At 35.5% G+C, this 14174-nt stretch overlaps 1 protein-coding gene across 2 annotated transcripts in view; it reads left to right on the top strand.

The window, feature by feature from the left end:
- The window catches only part of PDS5A (PDS5 cohesin associated factor A), a 141580-nt gene that overhangs the window by 72207 nt on the left and 55199 nt on the right, over positions 1 to 14174 (top strand). For both annotated transcript variants that reach the window (XM_059382774.1, XM_059382766.1), the window contains exons 13-17: positions 709 to 822; positions 3390 to 3471; positions 4767 to 4815; positions 5042 to 5181; positions 13000 to 13115. In XM_059382774.1, coding sequence (XP_059238757.1) covers positions 709 to 822; positions 3390 to 3471; positions 4767 to 4815; positions 5042 to 5181; positions 13000 to 13115 — 501 coding nt within the window. The remainder of the gene's footprint in view (positions 1 to 708; positions 823 to 3389; positions 3472 to 4766; positions 4816 to 5041; positions 5182 to 12999; positions 13116 to 14174) is intronic.

Genomic DNA, 14174 nt, shown 5'->3' with positions numbered 1-14174 from the left:
ATTTAGACTGTGGAGAGAAGAGAGATCAGATACACACAGGAAAAGCTAAATTTTCAGGAAGTAGTAATATGAAGGAAGGTCCCCCTGATTTTAGATGACCGCATGGGAAAGGAGTTGGATTGTAATTGGAAGAAATTAATGTGTATGGGGTGGGGTTAGGTTGTTTTGGTTTGATTTGGAGGATTTTCTTTCTTTCTTTCTTTCTTTCTTTCTTTCTTTCTTTGAGAATTAGCTGTCCATGACTGCTAAGTAATTTCCTATAGTTCAGAAGTGGTGAAGAATAGCTGGCACAGCCTCGCACCCTGTATTTAGGAATAACATATAAACCCTTTTAGAACAAATGTTCCATACTGACAAAAAGTGAAGCCACCATAGCTCTAAATTTTAAATAACATAGCAACCATAGCTCTAAATTTTAAAATAACTAACCCAGGGTACCTGCCTGTCTTAGTAGAGCATGCAACTCTTAATTTCACAAGTTCAATCCCCACATTGGGCATAGAGAATACTCCAGAAACAAAAAACAAGAACCACGAACAATCAAATAAAGACCGTACTCCAAGAAAAGGAACTGGTCACCTACTGATCTTTTCCACTGTATTTACACACATAGATCTGGTATCTTTGCATGAGGTGGTTAAAATATAAAAGGGCTATTACTTCTAAAAAACAATAGAATAATTGTTATTGGGATTTTTTGTTTTATAGACTGTTGGTAGAGAAAATCTTTGCTCAGTATCTTGTCCCCCACAACTTGGAAACAGAAGAGAGAATGAAATGCTTGTATTATTTATATGCTAGTTTGGATCCAAATGCTGTCAAGTAAGTTACTTTTTAAATGATTGTTTGGAGTTAAAGATTTTGTAAAATTACTTTACCTTATCTAATTGTTGATGGGATTATTGCTGCTTCTAGTTAAATCAAGAACCTCAGGGTGCCTGGGTGGTTTATTCCTTTAAGGGTCTGACTCTCCATTCTGGCTTTTTGCGGGGAGGGGCTGGGCATGGAGCTTGATTAAAGATTCTCTCCCTCTGCCCCCACCCAACCCACCCCTTGCACTCACACATGGTCTCAAGGAAAAAAAGAACTTTAGATAATGTTTATACAGAAAATTTTTAGAAGTTCAGATAAATTAAAAGCAAAAATTCCAATATGTGTAGACATATTTGGCAGCTGAGTCAGTAAAACAGTTTCAGGGATTCAAAGAAATCCCCTCGTCAAAATTACTTTTGTCTACCTGTTGAAAGGGATCTAAATTACACTATTGGAACTTTACAGTACAAATCCTAAGGACTAAATACTGCTTCTTAATCAGGAAAATATATTCAGATCACCCCTGTGTAGAATGACCATATGATTGTTTGTCTGAATTGGAATATTTTTGAAACTGAAAGGCGCTATTAATATTTTTGATCCATACTTGGCATAAACTTTAACTGTCCCAGGCCAACTAGAATGTGTGGTCATTCCATTGTAATAAAGCTTTTTAAAAAGTAAACGTGTCCTGTCACTAAGAATTCTGATTATTCTTTTTTTTTTTTTTTAAAGATTTTATTTATTCAATAGAGAGAAATCACAAGTAGGCAGAGAGGCAGAGAGAGAGAGAGAGGGAGGGGAGGAAGCAGGCTCCCCACGGAGCAGAGAGCCCGACGTGGGGCTCGATCCCAGGACCCTGGGATCTTGACCTGAGCCGAAGGCAGAGGCTTTAACCCACTGAGCCACCCAGGCACCCCAGAATTCTGATTATTCTGAAAAGAACCTTAGCTCGTGTGTGTGTGTGTGTATTATTATAATATGTGTATATTGTATTTTATGTATTTGTCTTTTAACTTTCATATAATTTCAAACTTATAGAAAAGTTGTGGGAAAAATACAAAGTGTTATGATATGCCTTTTACCCAGATTCGTCATTTGCTTTATCATTTGCCATTTGCATATACTTTTTCTTTCTCTCTACATAAATATTTTTTTCTGAACCATTTGAGAGTAATTTGCAAACATTAGATCCCTTTACCCCTAAATATTTCAGTGTTCCCTAGGAGCAAGATATTCTCTTATAAGACCAGAGTACTCTTACCAAAATCAAGAGATTTAACATTGATACAATATCATTGTCTAATCTAATGTGTATTTAAGTTATTCCAGTAATGTGCTTTATGAGGTTTTTTATTTTTCATTCTAGGATTACAGATTGTATATTTCATTGTCATGTCTCTAGTTTCTTAATTTGGAGCCATTCCTTGGCCTTTCTTTATCTTTTATAACTTTGATGATTGGGAAAGAGTATTGCATGGTCCAGTCCAATTTTGTAAAATATCCCCTCAATTTGGGTTCATCCAGTGTTTCCTCATTATTAGATTGGGCTTACGCATTTTCAGCAGAAATTCTACAGCAGTAACTTATGTTGGGTCCTTAGTGTATTATATTAGGGGACTTTGGCCATTTTTAAAAATTTGCAGGTGATTCCTGATGCTCACCCTAGGTAGTAAATCCCTGGCCTAAGGTTTTGATCTCTCTATATTTCAAAATATTGGCAAATAATACTCCAACATAGACTAATATCTCAGAGATCCCTCTGGGCTCCTGGAATTATGAACTGGGTTTGTGAGAGAAGAAAAATTGCTTTCATGGAGAGAAGGAAGTCTAGAATAATAAACACTCAAGTTAAATTTGATGCCTTGAATCTGCATCATTTCTGTGAAGTTCACTTCTGCAGCCCTTCATTCATACCTCTTTAGCCTACCATGAAAATGCCTTTATGATCTGATCCTTTTCTGCAGTATGTTCCCGCTTCCCGATGATTCTTCATTTACACTCTCTGCCCCAAGTCTGTAAAAAAAAAATTTTGTTACCTATCCCAGGCATTTTGATGCCATTTTATCTTTTTTTGTACTAGAACATTCTAGTTTCCTCTGCTTAGAATGTCTTTCAGTCCAGGGCACCTGGGTGACTCAGTTGGTTAAGTGTCACTCTTTGGCTTAGATCATGATCTCGGGGTGCTAGGTTCAAGCCCCACATCTGGCTCCCTGCTCAGTGGGGAGTATCCTTCTCCCTCTCGCTCTTCCCTTCCCACAACCTCCCACTAAAGCTTTATCTTCCTCTCAAACAAATAAAATCTTTAAAAAAAAAAAGTCTTTCAGTCCCCATTTACCTAGAAGATCCTATTCATCCTCCTAAAACTTCTTAAATACTTTCTTTCCTAAGAAGCCTTTTATTTACTATTTTAAACTAACCTGTCTTAATCCCGTAAATAAATGCTGGTGCTGCTGCTTAAAATTTTTAAATAGATGGAGAAGCATGGTGTATCTATCCAATACAGCAAGAAAAATAGTAAAGTTGAATAATTACCAGATTATTATATTACATATTTTTTTTATATTTATTAACAGAGCTCTCAATGAAATGTGGAAGTGTCAGAACATGCTTAGAAGTCATGTACGAGAACTGTTGGATTTGCACAAGCAACCTACAGTAGGTTCATGATTTGTTTAAATTAATAGTTTGTTATGGTCATTGCTCAGTTTTTGTGTAGTTACATATATTGAAGCAAGTAAAAACTATTATTGTTTTCCAAATTTTGGTTACACATAATTTCTCTAGTTTTCCAAGCTGTATTTTCACTGTAAATGAATATAACAAAATTTTATTTTCTAGCATGAACAAATAAATGGTAATTTCTAGTTTATCGTTTTCGATACTAAGAATTTATATATGGTTCATCCATTTTCAAATAATTAGAATTAAACATCGAGATAAAATTTTGTGAGAAACCATGATTTGCTTTTTTTTTTTTACTCCATGATTTTGGGTCCTTCATTGTAGAGTCAATATCAAATTAGGTACCAATTCTATAAATATGGCAAAGTTAAATTAACAAAAAAATTCTGCCCAGTGTCATCTGGAAGATGGAGGAAAGAAATGTAATTAATTTCTTAATATATTTCTAAATGTGTTTGCTATCAGAATAGGTGTTCTTAACTAGGAACTTGTAGACAGAGACCCTTCAAGGGTCTATTGATGCTAAAGCAAGGGTTGACAAAATTTTTTTATAAATGATCAGATTACAAAAATTTAGGCTTTACCAGCCATAAAGTCTCTGTTGAACTGCTCAACTCTGTTTCCAAAATCACAAAAGCAGTCATAGACAATATGTAAATGAACGACTGTGACTGTGTTTCAGCAAAACTTTAACAGTAACAGATGGTTCATGGGACCATAGTTTACCGATTTCTGATCCAAATTATTCCAATGTCATACAAATTTAGTAATAAAGTAATGCTTTATTATTTTGTTGGATTATACAAAATTACTTTTTGGAAGGCAGAGGATATTCTGAGGTTACTTAAGTAATAGGCCACAGAATAGTTAATAGAACTATTCAGAATAGGAAGAAATTTTTTTCTATTCTTAACATTTTTAGTTAATTTTTTTTGATGTATGAATTCACAGTAATTTTGATGATAATTATTTCCATTATCTTCAGTTCCATATTCTGGCAAGATGTTTTCCTTGTGGAAGTTATGTACTCCTTTTTAATATTTAAAACCTCTTTATGACATCACCTTTTCTTCTCTTTGTCCTGACTTAATAGTTGTTGCCACTCCACTGTTCTTTGTTATCAACTTAAGGTAGAGATTTTCTGGTGACTGGTTTGTGATGTTTTTTGTTTTGGTTTAGTTGTTTTTTTTTTTTTTTTAATGTGTAATTGGATTTTCTTACAGATATTTGGTAGCACATATGACTTCTGTTTCTGTTTTAAATTTCAGTCAGAGGCTAACTGTTCTGCCATGTTTGGAAAGCTGATGACCATAGCAAGTGAGTTTGTTTATTCATTCCATATAGATGTGTAATAAACATCAAAACAGACAATTTACATAATGGGATTATCAATTTAATACTAAGTAAAGGAAAGTAATCATCTTAATTTCTAAGAACAAGTGAGGCTGATTATTTTTTGATAGCTCAGCATAATTTTTAAGAGAGCTTGCTTTTAGTTTCGTAGTTTTTCTTTTATAATACTGATTCTCTTTCAATTTTACAGAGAATTTGCCTGACCCTGGGAAAGCACAAGATTTTGTGAAGAAATTTAACCAGGTTCTTGGTGATGATGAAAAATTACGATCTCAGCTGGAGTTATTAATCAGCCCAACCTGTTCATGCAAACAGGCAGATGTTTGTGTGGTTAGTAAATTATACTTCTGCACATGTTCTTTTAGCTTTGCTTTGTTGAAATTTATATTTTATTAAAGTTTGCTTTACATAAATTATTTGTGTTAATTTAACAATATTGTGAACTCAAAATTATCTGGAACTATATCTGTGGTTAGCTTAGCTCTCTTACTACTGTTTAGCCAAATTCCAGGAAAAATGAGAGAAATAAGCCAGGGAGGTTGGTCCTAGGAATTGAGCAGGACAGTATGCTTTGTATTTAGTAGTAAATAGAATTTTCTAAATGCTTAAGTATGTATGCATTTTCTTCACTCACGTATTAGCATAGAAGTAACCCTTGTCAATGAATTAGCAGCAGTTACATTGCCATATATGCATTTATAGATAAGGTAATTCCTTTTAGGCTTTTGTCTTCATTCTATTCCTGGATTCTTTATTTTATAGAAAACCAGTATTCATTGAAAATATCAGGAAGGAAAACTTCATCCATTCATTTATTCAGCATTTTTCTGTGTTTGAATTTCAGCTGTACCATTAACTACCACTGTGACCTTTAGTAAGTTCTTCAGTATTTTGTAGCCTCATTTTTCTCATCTATAAACATTAAAAAACTTATAAGATGATTAGAAAATTAGTGGGTGTATCTGTGCATATATATCCTAATGCCTGGCCCTGCACTGCCCTTTAGGATTTAAATAAATTATATTTCCCTTGTATTACATATGTTACAACTACTGTGTTTGGGACCAGGCTTACAGAGCTGAGTAAGAGAAAAGAAAATTATTTCAGATATTTATGTCTAACTTTGTTCTAGAAAGAATTAGAGTGCAATAATTATTTGTGTATAAAGTGATGAGGACTATAATAGATGTATATACAAAGTGGTCTGAGAGCATGGAATAGGTATTTTTTTATTCATTCTTGGAATATTAGGTCTCTAAGTGGATTTTTTAAAAAATAAGAATGAAGAAGAGATGAGGGGAAGCTAATTTAGGGAAGAGAACAGTGGACTCTTCTCTTCCGCCTAGGGATGAGGAGATGCCAAGTGCTCAGACTGCCTCTGCTTTTGCCCTTCTGAGCAGGGTGGTTTGCTGAAAACAGTTAAAAGGTTGCATTTATGTCTTTGGCATTTAGTATTCTAGTTCTAGAGTACTGTGTCCTGCAGGGTATCTACTAATGTAATAGGATCATAGAATGAAATATTTTGAAAAGACCTTAGAAATAGTTGCTTTAAGGGCACTAGGGTGGCTTAGTGGGTTAAATGTCCAACTCTTGATTTTGGCCCAGGTCATGGTCTCAGAGACATGAGATGGAGTCCTACATGGGGCTCAGCGCTCAGCACAGAGTCTGCTTGAGATTCTCTCTCTCCTTTTGCACCTCTCCTGGCTTACACGTGCTCGCTCACTCGCTCTCACGCTCTCAAATTAATAAAATCTTTTTTTAAAAAGGGGGATTTCATTTTACAGTTTTACCTCATTTTGCAAATAAAGACAGTGAATTTTAAGGTTTCAGCTGGTGATAGTAGCTGAGCTGCAGGTAGAGTCTAGATCTTACAGGTCCTGAATAGTGTTCTTTCTATACATTCCATTGTTTGTAGGAGGAGCCAGTACAAACTGAGTACTCCTCAACAAATGACCTTGAGAAAGAACAATCAAGGGGTGTTTTTGGTCTGAGAAAACAGAAATTGAGCTTGAGTTTGAAAAAATTGCAAATAACATGAATTCCTACTATTTGTCAGACCATAAATATCTTAAGAGTTTCCAAATCCAAAAAGTATATGTAAAACAGATGTTTGTAACCAAAATATCTCAGGATGAATACCATGGCCCTGCAGTGCAGCCAGGCAGCACTCCTGATTTTAGCAACCCGCAAAGTAGATATGAGGACCACGGTTGCACTAGGAAGAGCACGGTAATGATACTTTTTGGTGGGTTTGAAGGGGGGCGGTTATTCTGAGGATATTTTAAGTAATGGACCACAGAATAGCTAATAGAACTCTATTCTAGAAGAAAAAATTTCTGCTATTCATGTTTTTTAGTTTATTTTCTTTGATGGATATTTCACAGTAATTTCTGGCTTTTACATTAGCATTGTGTATTCTGAGTACATTATTTAACTTATCTGTATATTCTTGAGTATAAAATAGGACTTATAATACCCTTTAAATTCTCAGAAGAATGACTACTGTTAGAGTTTTTGCTGTTTTCCAGAATATCTATATAATTTTGTCTTTATCCACAAGGGATGCTGGTACTAGTTAACATATATCCTCTAGTATCACATTCCTCTTTCCCTGACAGTTTCATTCTGAAGTTTTAAGAAAAGAACAAAGAAGAATTAACACAAACACTGGGGTACCCGCATGGCTCAGTCGTTGGGTGTCTGTCTTCTGCTCAGGTCATGATCACAGGCTCCTGGGATCCAGCCCCACATCAGGCTCCCTGCTGAGCAAGGAGCCTGCTTCTCCCTCTCCCACTCCCCCTGCTTGTGTTCCCTTGCTCACTGTGTCTCTCTCTGCCAAATAAATAAATAAAACCTCCAAAAAAAAAAGAAATACACAAAATTTACCTCCTGTCGCTCTATGTAGCTTTTGTTCCATCTCTGAGAATCTCTTTCTGTCCCCTGCTAATGTGTATATACTACCACTTCCTTTTTTTCTAAATGGCAGTCACTTCTCAAGAGGTGACCGTTACTCAGTAACAGAATTCGTGGGAATGGAGATCAAACACTTTGAGCAAGGATTAATAGACACATACTGTGGATTAATACATGTATACATGATGCTGTAGTGAGAGAGAATGAGCAATGGTATTATGATACGTGCTGGATAGATTGGCTTTCCCTTTGGACTTCAGGTTTTGAGTTTCCACACTTTGGTCCTAGAGACGGATCACATATTTGCCATACCATGAGTTCTGCTTGCTCTTTTATGCTGTAGCACCTCCCTATGAGCTAAACTTCAAGATTTTCCAGGAAGCTTATTAATTGAACATTTGAGACAGTCCTAGGTTTGAATTTCAGCTGTGCTATATACTACCATTTTGACTGTTGGTGAGTTACTCAATATTTCTGAGCTTCCTTTTTCTTCACCTATAAATATTACCAGCCTCATAAGATTTTTAGAATAAGATGAAATTTTGTCTGTGACCTAATATTAGATCTCTTGCACTGCCCTGTGAGATGCAAATGAAAAGTAATTCTTGTGGGTTATTTATAACGAACACTAGGAATTCTTAAAATAAGTTGGTGGGATCCTAAATCTCCATCTTTTTAAAAGTCTTAAAGTAATTCTGATACCAGTCTTTCATAGACCACACCTTAAAAAACCCTTCCCTGTGGGGTTATCTGAATGTGCATTGTATCTTCTGAAGGCCAAATTTTGGGTTGTCCCTTGATCAAGGGACACCATTGTAGATCACTACATGGATTTAGTAAATTGTATTGTACATGGTGTCTCACTGAAGTTGCAGTTTAGGTGACAGAGGCAGGCAGATATTTCAATAGAGAATAGGGTCTGGTATGTATTCTGATAGAATCATGCACTTTGGTAACAGAAAGGAACAGCAGGGGTGGAGATGGGAATAGCTTATTTTAGAATAAGTGATTCCAGAATCGAATCTTAAAGGGCGAGTGGGGATTAGACCACTATATCAAGAATGACTGCTGTATTTCTAGCTTAGTGATTGGTTAGCAGAAAATATGTTTGAACGGTAGGAGAAGATAACAGTGTGTGGCCTTGCAGCAGCTGTGTTTAGAAGTCTGAAATTTTAAGGCTGGTTGGTATATATTAACATAGGTATAGTTCCTGGAAGAAGTAGAGAAGAAAAGAACAAAAGGAGAGAGATGCTAACTTAGCATTTAGTAACAATCATCATGTGCTTCCTGTTTTCTTTTAATTTAACCTTTCTATGGTTCAGTGAGAATGATACGAGGTGTGATGATTTATAGTAAGAAATATATATTGGGTCTTGTCCCCCATTTCTGGCACAAATCTAAAACCCTTTAATTTCCTAAGTGCTGAGAGATGGGAAGTTGTCTTTTGTTATGTTAATAAGTTCCTTTGGCAACTCACCTAAGGGTGGGGACTGCTTCCCTGCCTAGCCAATCACATGATTAGAGGGTTAGAACTGTCATTCCTACTACCCTCTGACATCCAGGAAGAATGGAGGGGCTGGAAATTGAGTTCAGCCACCAGTTGCCAATGATTTGATCATCAAACCTATGTAATGAAGCCTCCATTAAAAACAAGAAAGACAAGATTCAGTGAGGCTTCCAGGTTGGTGGACATGTGGAGATTTGGGGAGAGGAGCAGGCTCACGGAGGGATTAGGAGTTCTCTGTCCTTTCCACATACCTTGTCCTGTGCATCTCTTCCCTCTGGCTCTTCCCTAGTTCTGCATCCTTTTATAATAAACCAGTAATCTGAGAAGTAAATTTTGCTTGGAGTTTGATGAACTACTCTAGCGAGTTCTTCAAACCCCAAGAAGGAGGGGATCGTGGGAACCTAGATTTACAGCCGGTTGGTTGGAAGTGTAGGTAACAACCTGGGATTTCGACTGATATCTGGGGGTTGGGGGGAAGCAGTCCCTTAAGACTGAACTCTTAACCTCTGGGAACCCACCGATGCTACGTCAGGGTAGACAGTATCAGAATTGAGCTGAATGGTAGGACATCCTGCTTGTGTCTAGAAAATTGCTTATTGGTGGGGGAAACTCACCCATCTCTCTCTATCTCTCCAGGAACCAAAAACAACAGGTAACATGAAAGTTAAACCCTTAGAAGCTGCTTCTCATGAGAATTTGCCTTTATCTAGTTTTACTGTTTCCAGCTGCAAAAAATATTGATACTGTAAAATCCTCTTATGGGACATTTTGATTAGGAAGACAGAATATGCGAGGGAACACTGTATGTGAAAGAATACTTTTTTTTTTTAAGCAAACATTTTTTTATTGTCAAAATGAGAAAATAAAAATGTATGAAGAACAAAGGATATATAGTGCAGACTTCTTTTTTTAAAGATTTTATTTATTTATTTGACTGAGAGAGATCACAAGTAGGCAGAGAGGCAGGCAGACAGGGAAAGCAGGCTCCCTGCTGAGCAGAGAGCCCTATGTAGGGCTTGATCCCAGGATGTTGAGACCATGACCTGAGCCAAAGGTAGAGGTTTACCCCACTGAACCACCCAGGCAGCCCCAGATGCAGACTTTTAAAGCTATTTTGTAATAACAAAATGAATAAATTGTAAGCTTGTTAAAATAGAGGTTGGGCCACCTGGGTGGTCATTCGGTAAAGTGTCAGACTTCGGCTCAGGTAATGATCACAGGGTCCCCAGATCAAGGCCTACCTCTGCCTCCTTGCTCAGCAGGGAGTCTGCTTCTTCCTCTGTCCCTGTCCCACTTGTTCCTGAACTCAGGTGCTCTCAAATAAAATCTTTTAAAAAAAGAGAGAATAGGGACTATTTCTGTATTTCCTTGATACTTGTTAAGGGTGCTTAAAATACTAAATAATTTATGTAATTAGTAAATATCAGTAATAGTATCAATCTGCGCTGTTACTGGAGTTGGTGAGAAATTTTGGAAATACTGTCAGGTATGCAGAAATAATTCATTTTCTTTATTCTTTCTGCTGTCATTTCCTAAAAGGAGTACAAATGATTACTTCTGTTTAAAGCTATGTCAACTACTTTTCAGTTATAAAATTTCTTGTTTGTGCATGAAAGTATGTGTGGGTATACTTTTTTTTCTTGTGTAAAGAATATAAGGAAACTGTTGATTTGTTGCTATAAACTAATTAGTTGGTTTTTGTTGTCACAAACTAATTTAGCTTGCTGCTTATCCCTAGTATCACTTAAGATTATCACATATCATTGTTAGGTGAGAATACCTAAATATTGCATGCATTAAAATATTGTTATGAGGGATTACTTAAATGTAAGGTTATATTGGAATACAAAAACGTCACGTTTTAAAAGTTAATTTTGTCAGATGCTTGGGTGGCTCAGTCGGGTAAATCATCTCATTCTTTTTTTTTTTTTTTTAAGATTTTATTTATTTTATTTAACAGACAGAGATCACAAGTAGGCAGAGAGGCAGGCGGGGGTGGGGGGAAGCAGGCTCCCTGCTGAGCAGAGAGCCTGACGCGGGGCTCCATCCCAGGACCCTGGGATCATGACCCGAGCTGAAGGCAGAGGCTTTAACCCACTGACCCACCCAGGCACCCCAATCATCTCATTCTTGATCTCAGTTCAGGTCTTGATCTTAGGGTCATGTTGGGCTTCATGCCCAACTTTAAATATACTTTCAAGTTCTACTTTAAAAAAATAAAAGTTTATTGTGTCTAGTGTTACCATTTATGTACCTACGTGTATTTTATAGTGTTATGACTGATTAGGTAATTCTGAATTACTCTTATTCCCTTTAACATTTCCTTTTATTTTTTCCACCATTACTGTTTCTCCCAATGCCTAGTTTTTCCTTTTTTAGTAATCTGTTCCAAAGTACTGACTTTATAGTTTGTCTAGCAATTTTCCAATAGATTTATTTGTTATTAAATGATTACTGACTTTATCTTGGGCTAAAGCATTTAAATTTTTTTACTAGGAAAAAAAATCTCCTTTTAGGGAGATCCACACAAAATAAGTTTGATTTCAAAAGATAGTAATGTACTTGAATTCAGATTTAAAATATATATCTATAGTTAGAGCAAAGTATGTAAGGACTGAGCTCTAACTGAAATATTTTTTATTTTCTCAAATGCTAAAATTTTGCTGAGTTGGTTACAGCTTGCAAAATAAATCAGGCATCTCTTAAAGACTAAGAAATTTTCCCAAGACATGCTCTGTTAACAAATATGGATGGTATCTAATTTAATATTTTTATAATTAATTTATGTCTAGATGTCACTGAAACTACAGTAGGAATTTTTTCCTTTTCCCCTTGTCCATCTGAACATGTATCACTAATGTTGGGGTTTGGGTTTTTTTGTTTTGTTTTGTTTTGTTTTTGTTTTTGTTTTTTTTATGAAAAGTGACTATTATTTGTTAGTGCTTTTATATTTTGGAAAGCACTGTTAATGTGCTTAAACTCTCAGACAAAATTTGCATTTACTTATTACAGATAGCAGTTAAAGGCCTCGTTATTAAACTTCTTTCCCCAGTGCCCAGCACTTCGTAAATTTAACCTTCTCTTTGGACGCTCTATATATTTTAGAAATTCTTTCAATAATGTGTTTTCTCTGTAGAAGATATTTGATGTAATATCACTGTCTTTGAAATCAGCTATTCTCTTCGAGAACTAAAAAACTTTATGTACTACCTTTACTTTTACTTATGTACTACTTTTTACTTTTTGTAAAACTGTTAGTATTTTATGTACTAAAAAATTATGTACTTACGAATCTTCCCCTCTTTAAAAAAAAATCACTAACTGAAATAAAACACATACTACAAAATTATTATGAAATAAACGTTATGTTTATTAGTTTGAAATAGATTTTGAAATTAACTAGTAAGACATACCCATGAAAGTTTAAATTTTTAACTTTTAAAAATAAAGCATTAAAAAGGATTGTTTACTAAGCAATAACTTCATGGGAGAAATTTGAGAAAGAAAGTATAAGTCATACATACCATGTCATCCCCTTTCTGTTCTCCACAGTCCAGATTTTGCATTGATTACCTGATGAGTATATAATTTTAGTCAGGATCTAAGACAGAAATTTAGTCAGGTCTAAAGCAAATTCTGCTGGTTTTGGATCTTTAAGTGTTTTTGTTACCTATAATCATTCTTATTTTGAAAAATCACACTTAAGGTAAAATCTTTCCTTTCTACAGAGAGAAATAGCTCGAAAACTTGCAAATCCTAAGCAGCCAACAAATCCTTTTCTAGAGATGGTCAAATTTCTGTTGGAAAGAATTGCACCTGTGCACATTGATTCAGAAGCCATAAGGTAAGCTAGGAAATATATTCACTCAAAAATAGAACATAATCTGAAACCACAGTGTTACAAGTTTAAATTCTGGGTCCCTAAGAAAACCTAAAAAGTTCCCCTGTATGCCTTTTTAATGGCAGAAGGATGTATATTGAAGTTGAAAGAAGGGCCTGCTTGTTTTCTGGTCATTGGCTTACTTCAGTACTTTTTTATTTTGTAAGGGTTCTTATCTTTAGCCTGTATGTGCTCATTAAAGAAAACCTAGAACATCAAGAATGGAGAAAGAAGAAAATTTTGAATCTGAAGGCTATCAGTCTGTCTTTGAGTTTTCTTTACCATTTTGATGGCCACACAACATTCCTTTAGTATATATCACTGTTTACTTGAAATATGTAAAAACAATAGTATTTTGAAAAGAGCACAAGTTCCCCTGGTTTTATAACCGGTGTCTACTGCATACCAGTTTTGTGGCTTTGGAAGAAGCCCAGTAATTTATCTGAGTTTTCATTTTATTTTTAACTCCAATATGTTTGTCATAGCTCCCTGTTGGATGATTATGAGAATCAGAGACAACATGTAACACTAAGCAGCCTGGCTTAATAGATAAGCCATACGTCTTCATTTTCATGTTGGGTTATTACAAAGCACTTAACTGGTTTTCTCTCTCTCTGGTTTTTTTTTTTTTTAATGTGTTTTTTTTTGTGTTTTTTTTTTTAATTTATTTTCAACGTAACAGTATTCATTGTTTTTGCACCACACCCATGCAATCTGTGCCCTCTCCAATACCCACCACCTAGTTCCCCCAACCTCCTCCCCTGGTTCTCTTTTTAAACAGCCTTGGATTAGAGGAGCTGGTTCTAGCTATTAGTTATTTTATGATATGTGAACTACTGCTTTTGTTGTATTGAAATGCCAGTTGTTTTGACTTTCTAGGGCTGCCATAGCAAAATACCACAAACTGGGTGACTTAAACAACAGAAATTAATTTTCTCACAGCTTGGAGGCTAGAAGTCCAAGATAGAGGTGTCTGCAAGTTTGATTTCTTCTGAAGCCTTGACTTGCAGATGGCCTCTTTCT

This window comes from Mustela nigripes, chromosome 1, assembly GCF_022355385.1.
Source record: "Mustela nigripes isolate SB6536 chromosome 1, MUSNIG.SB6536, whole genome shotgun sequence".
NCBI classification, from domain to species: Eukaryota; Metazoa; Chordata; class Mammalia; order Carnivora; family Mustelidae; genus Mustela; species Mustela nigripes.
This window is presented reverse-complemented; position numbering and strand designations above follow the sequence as displayed.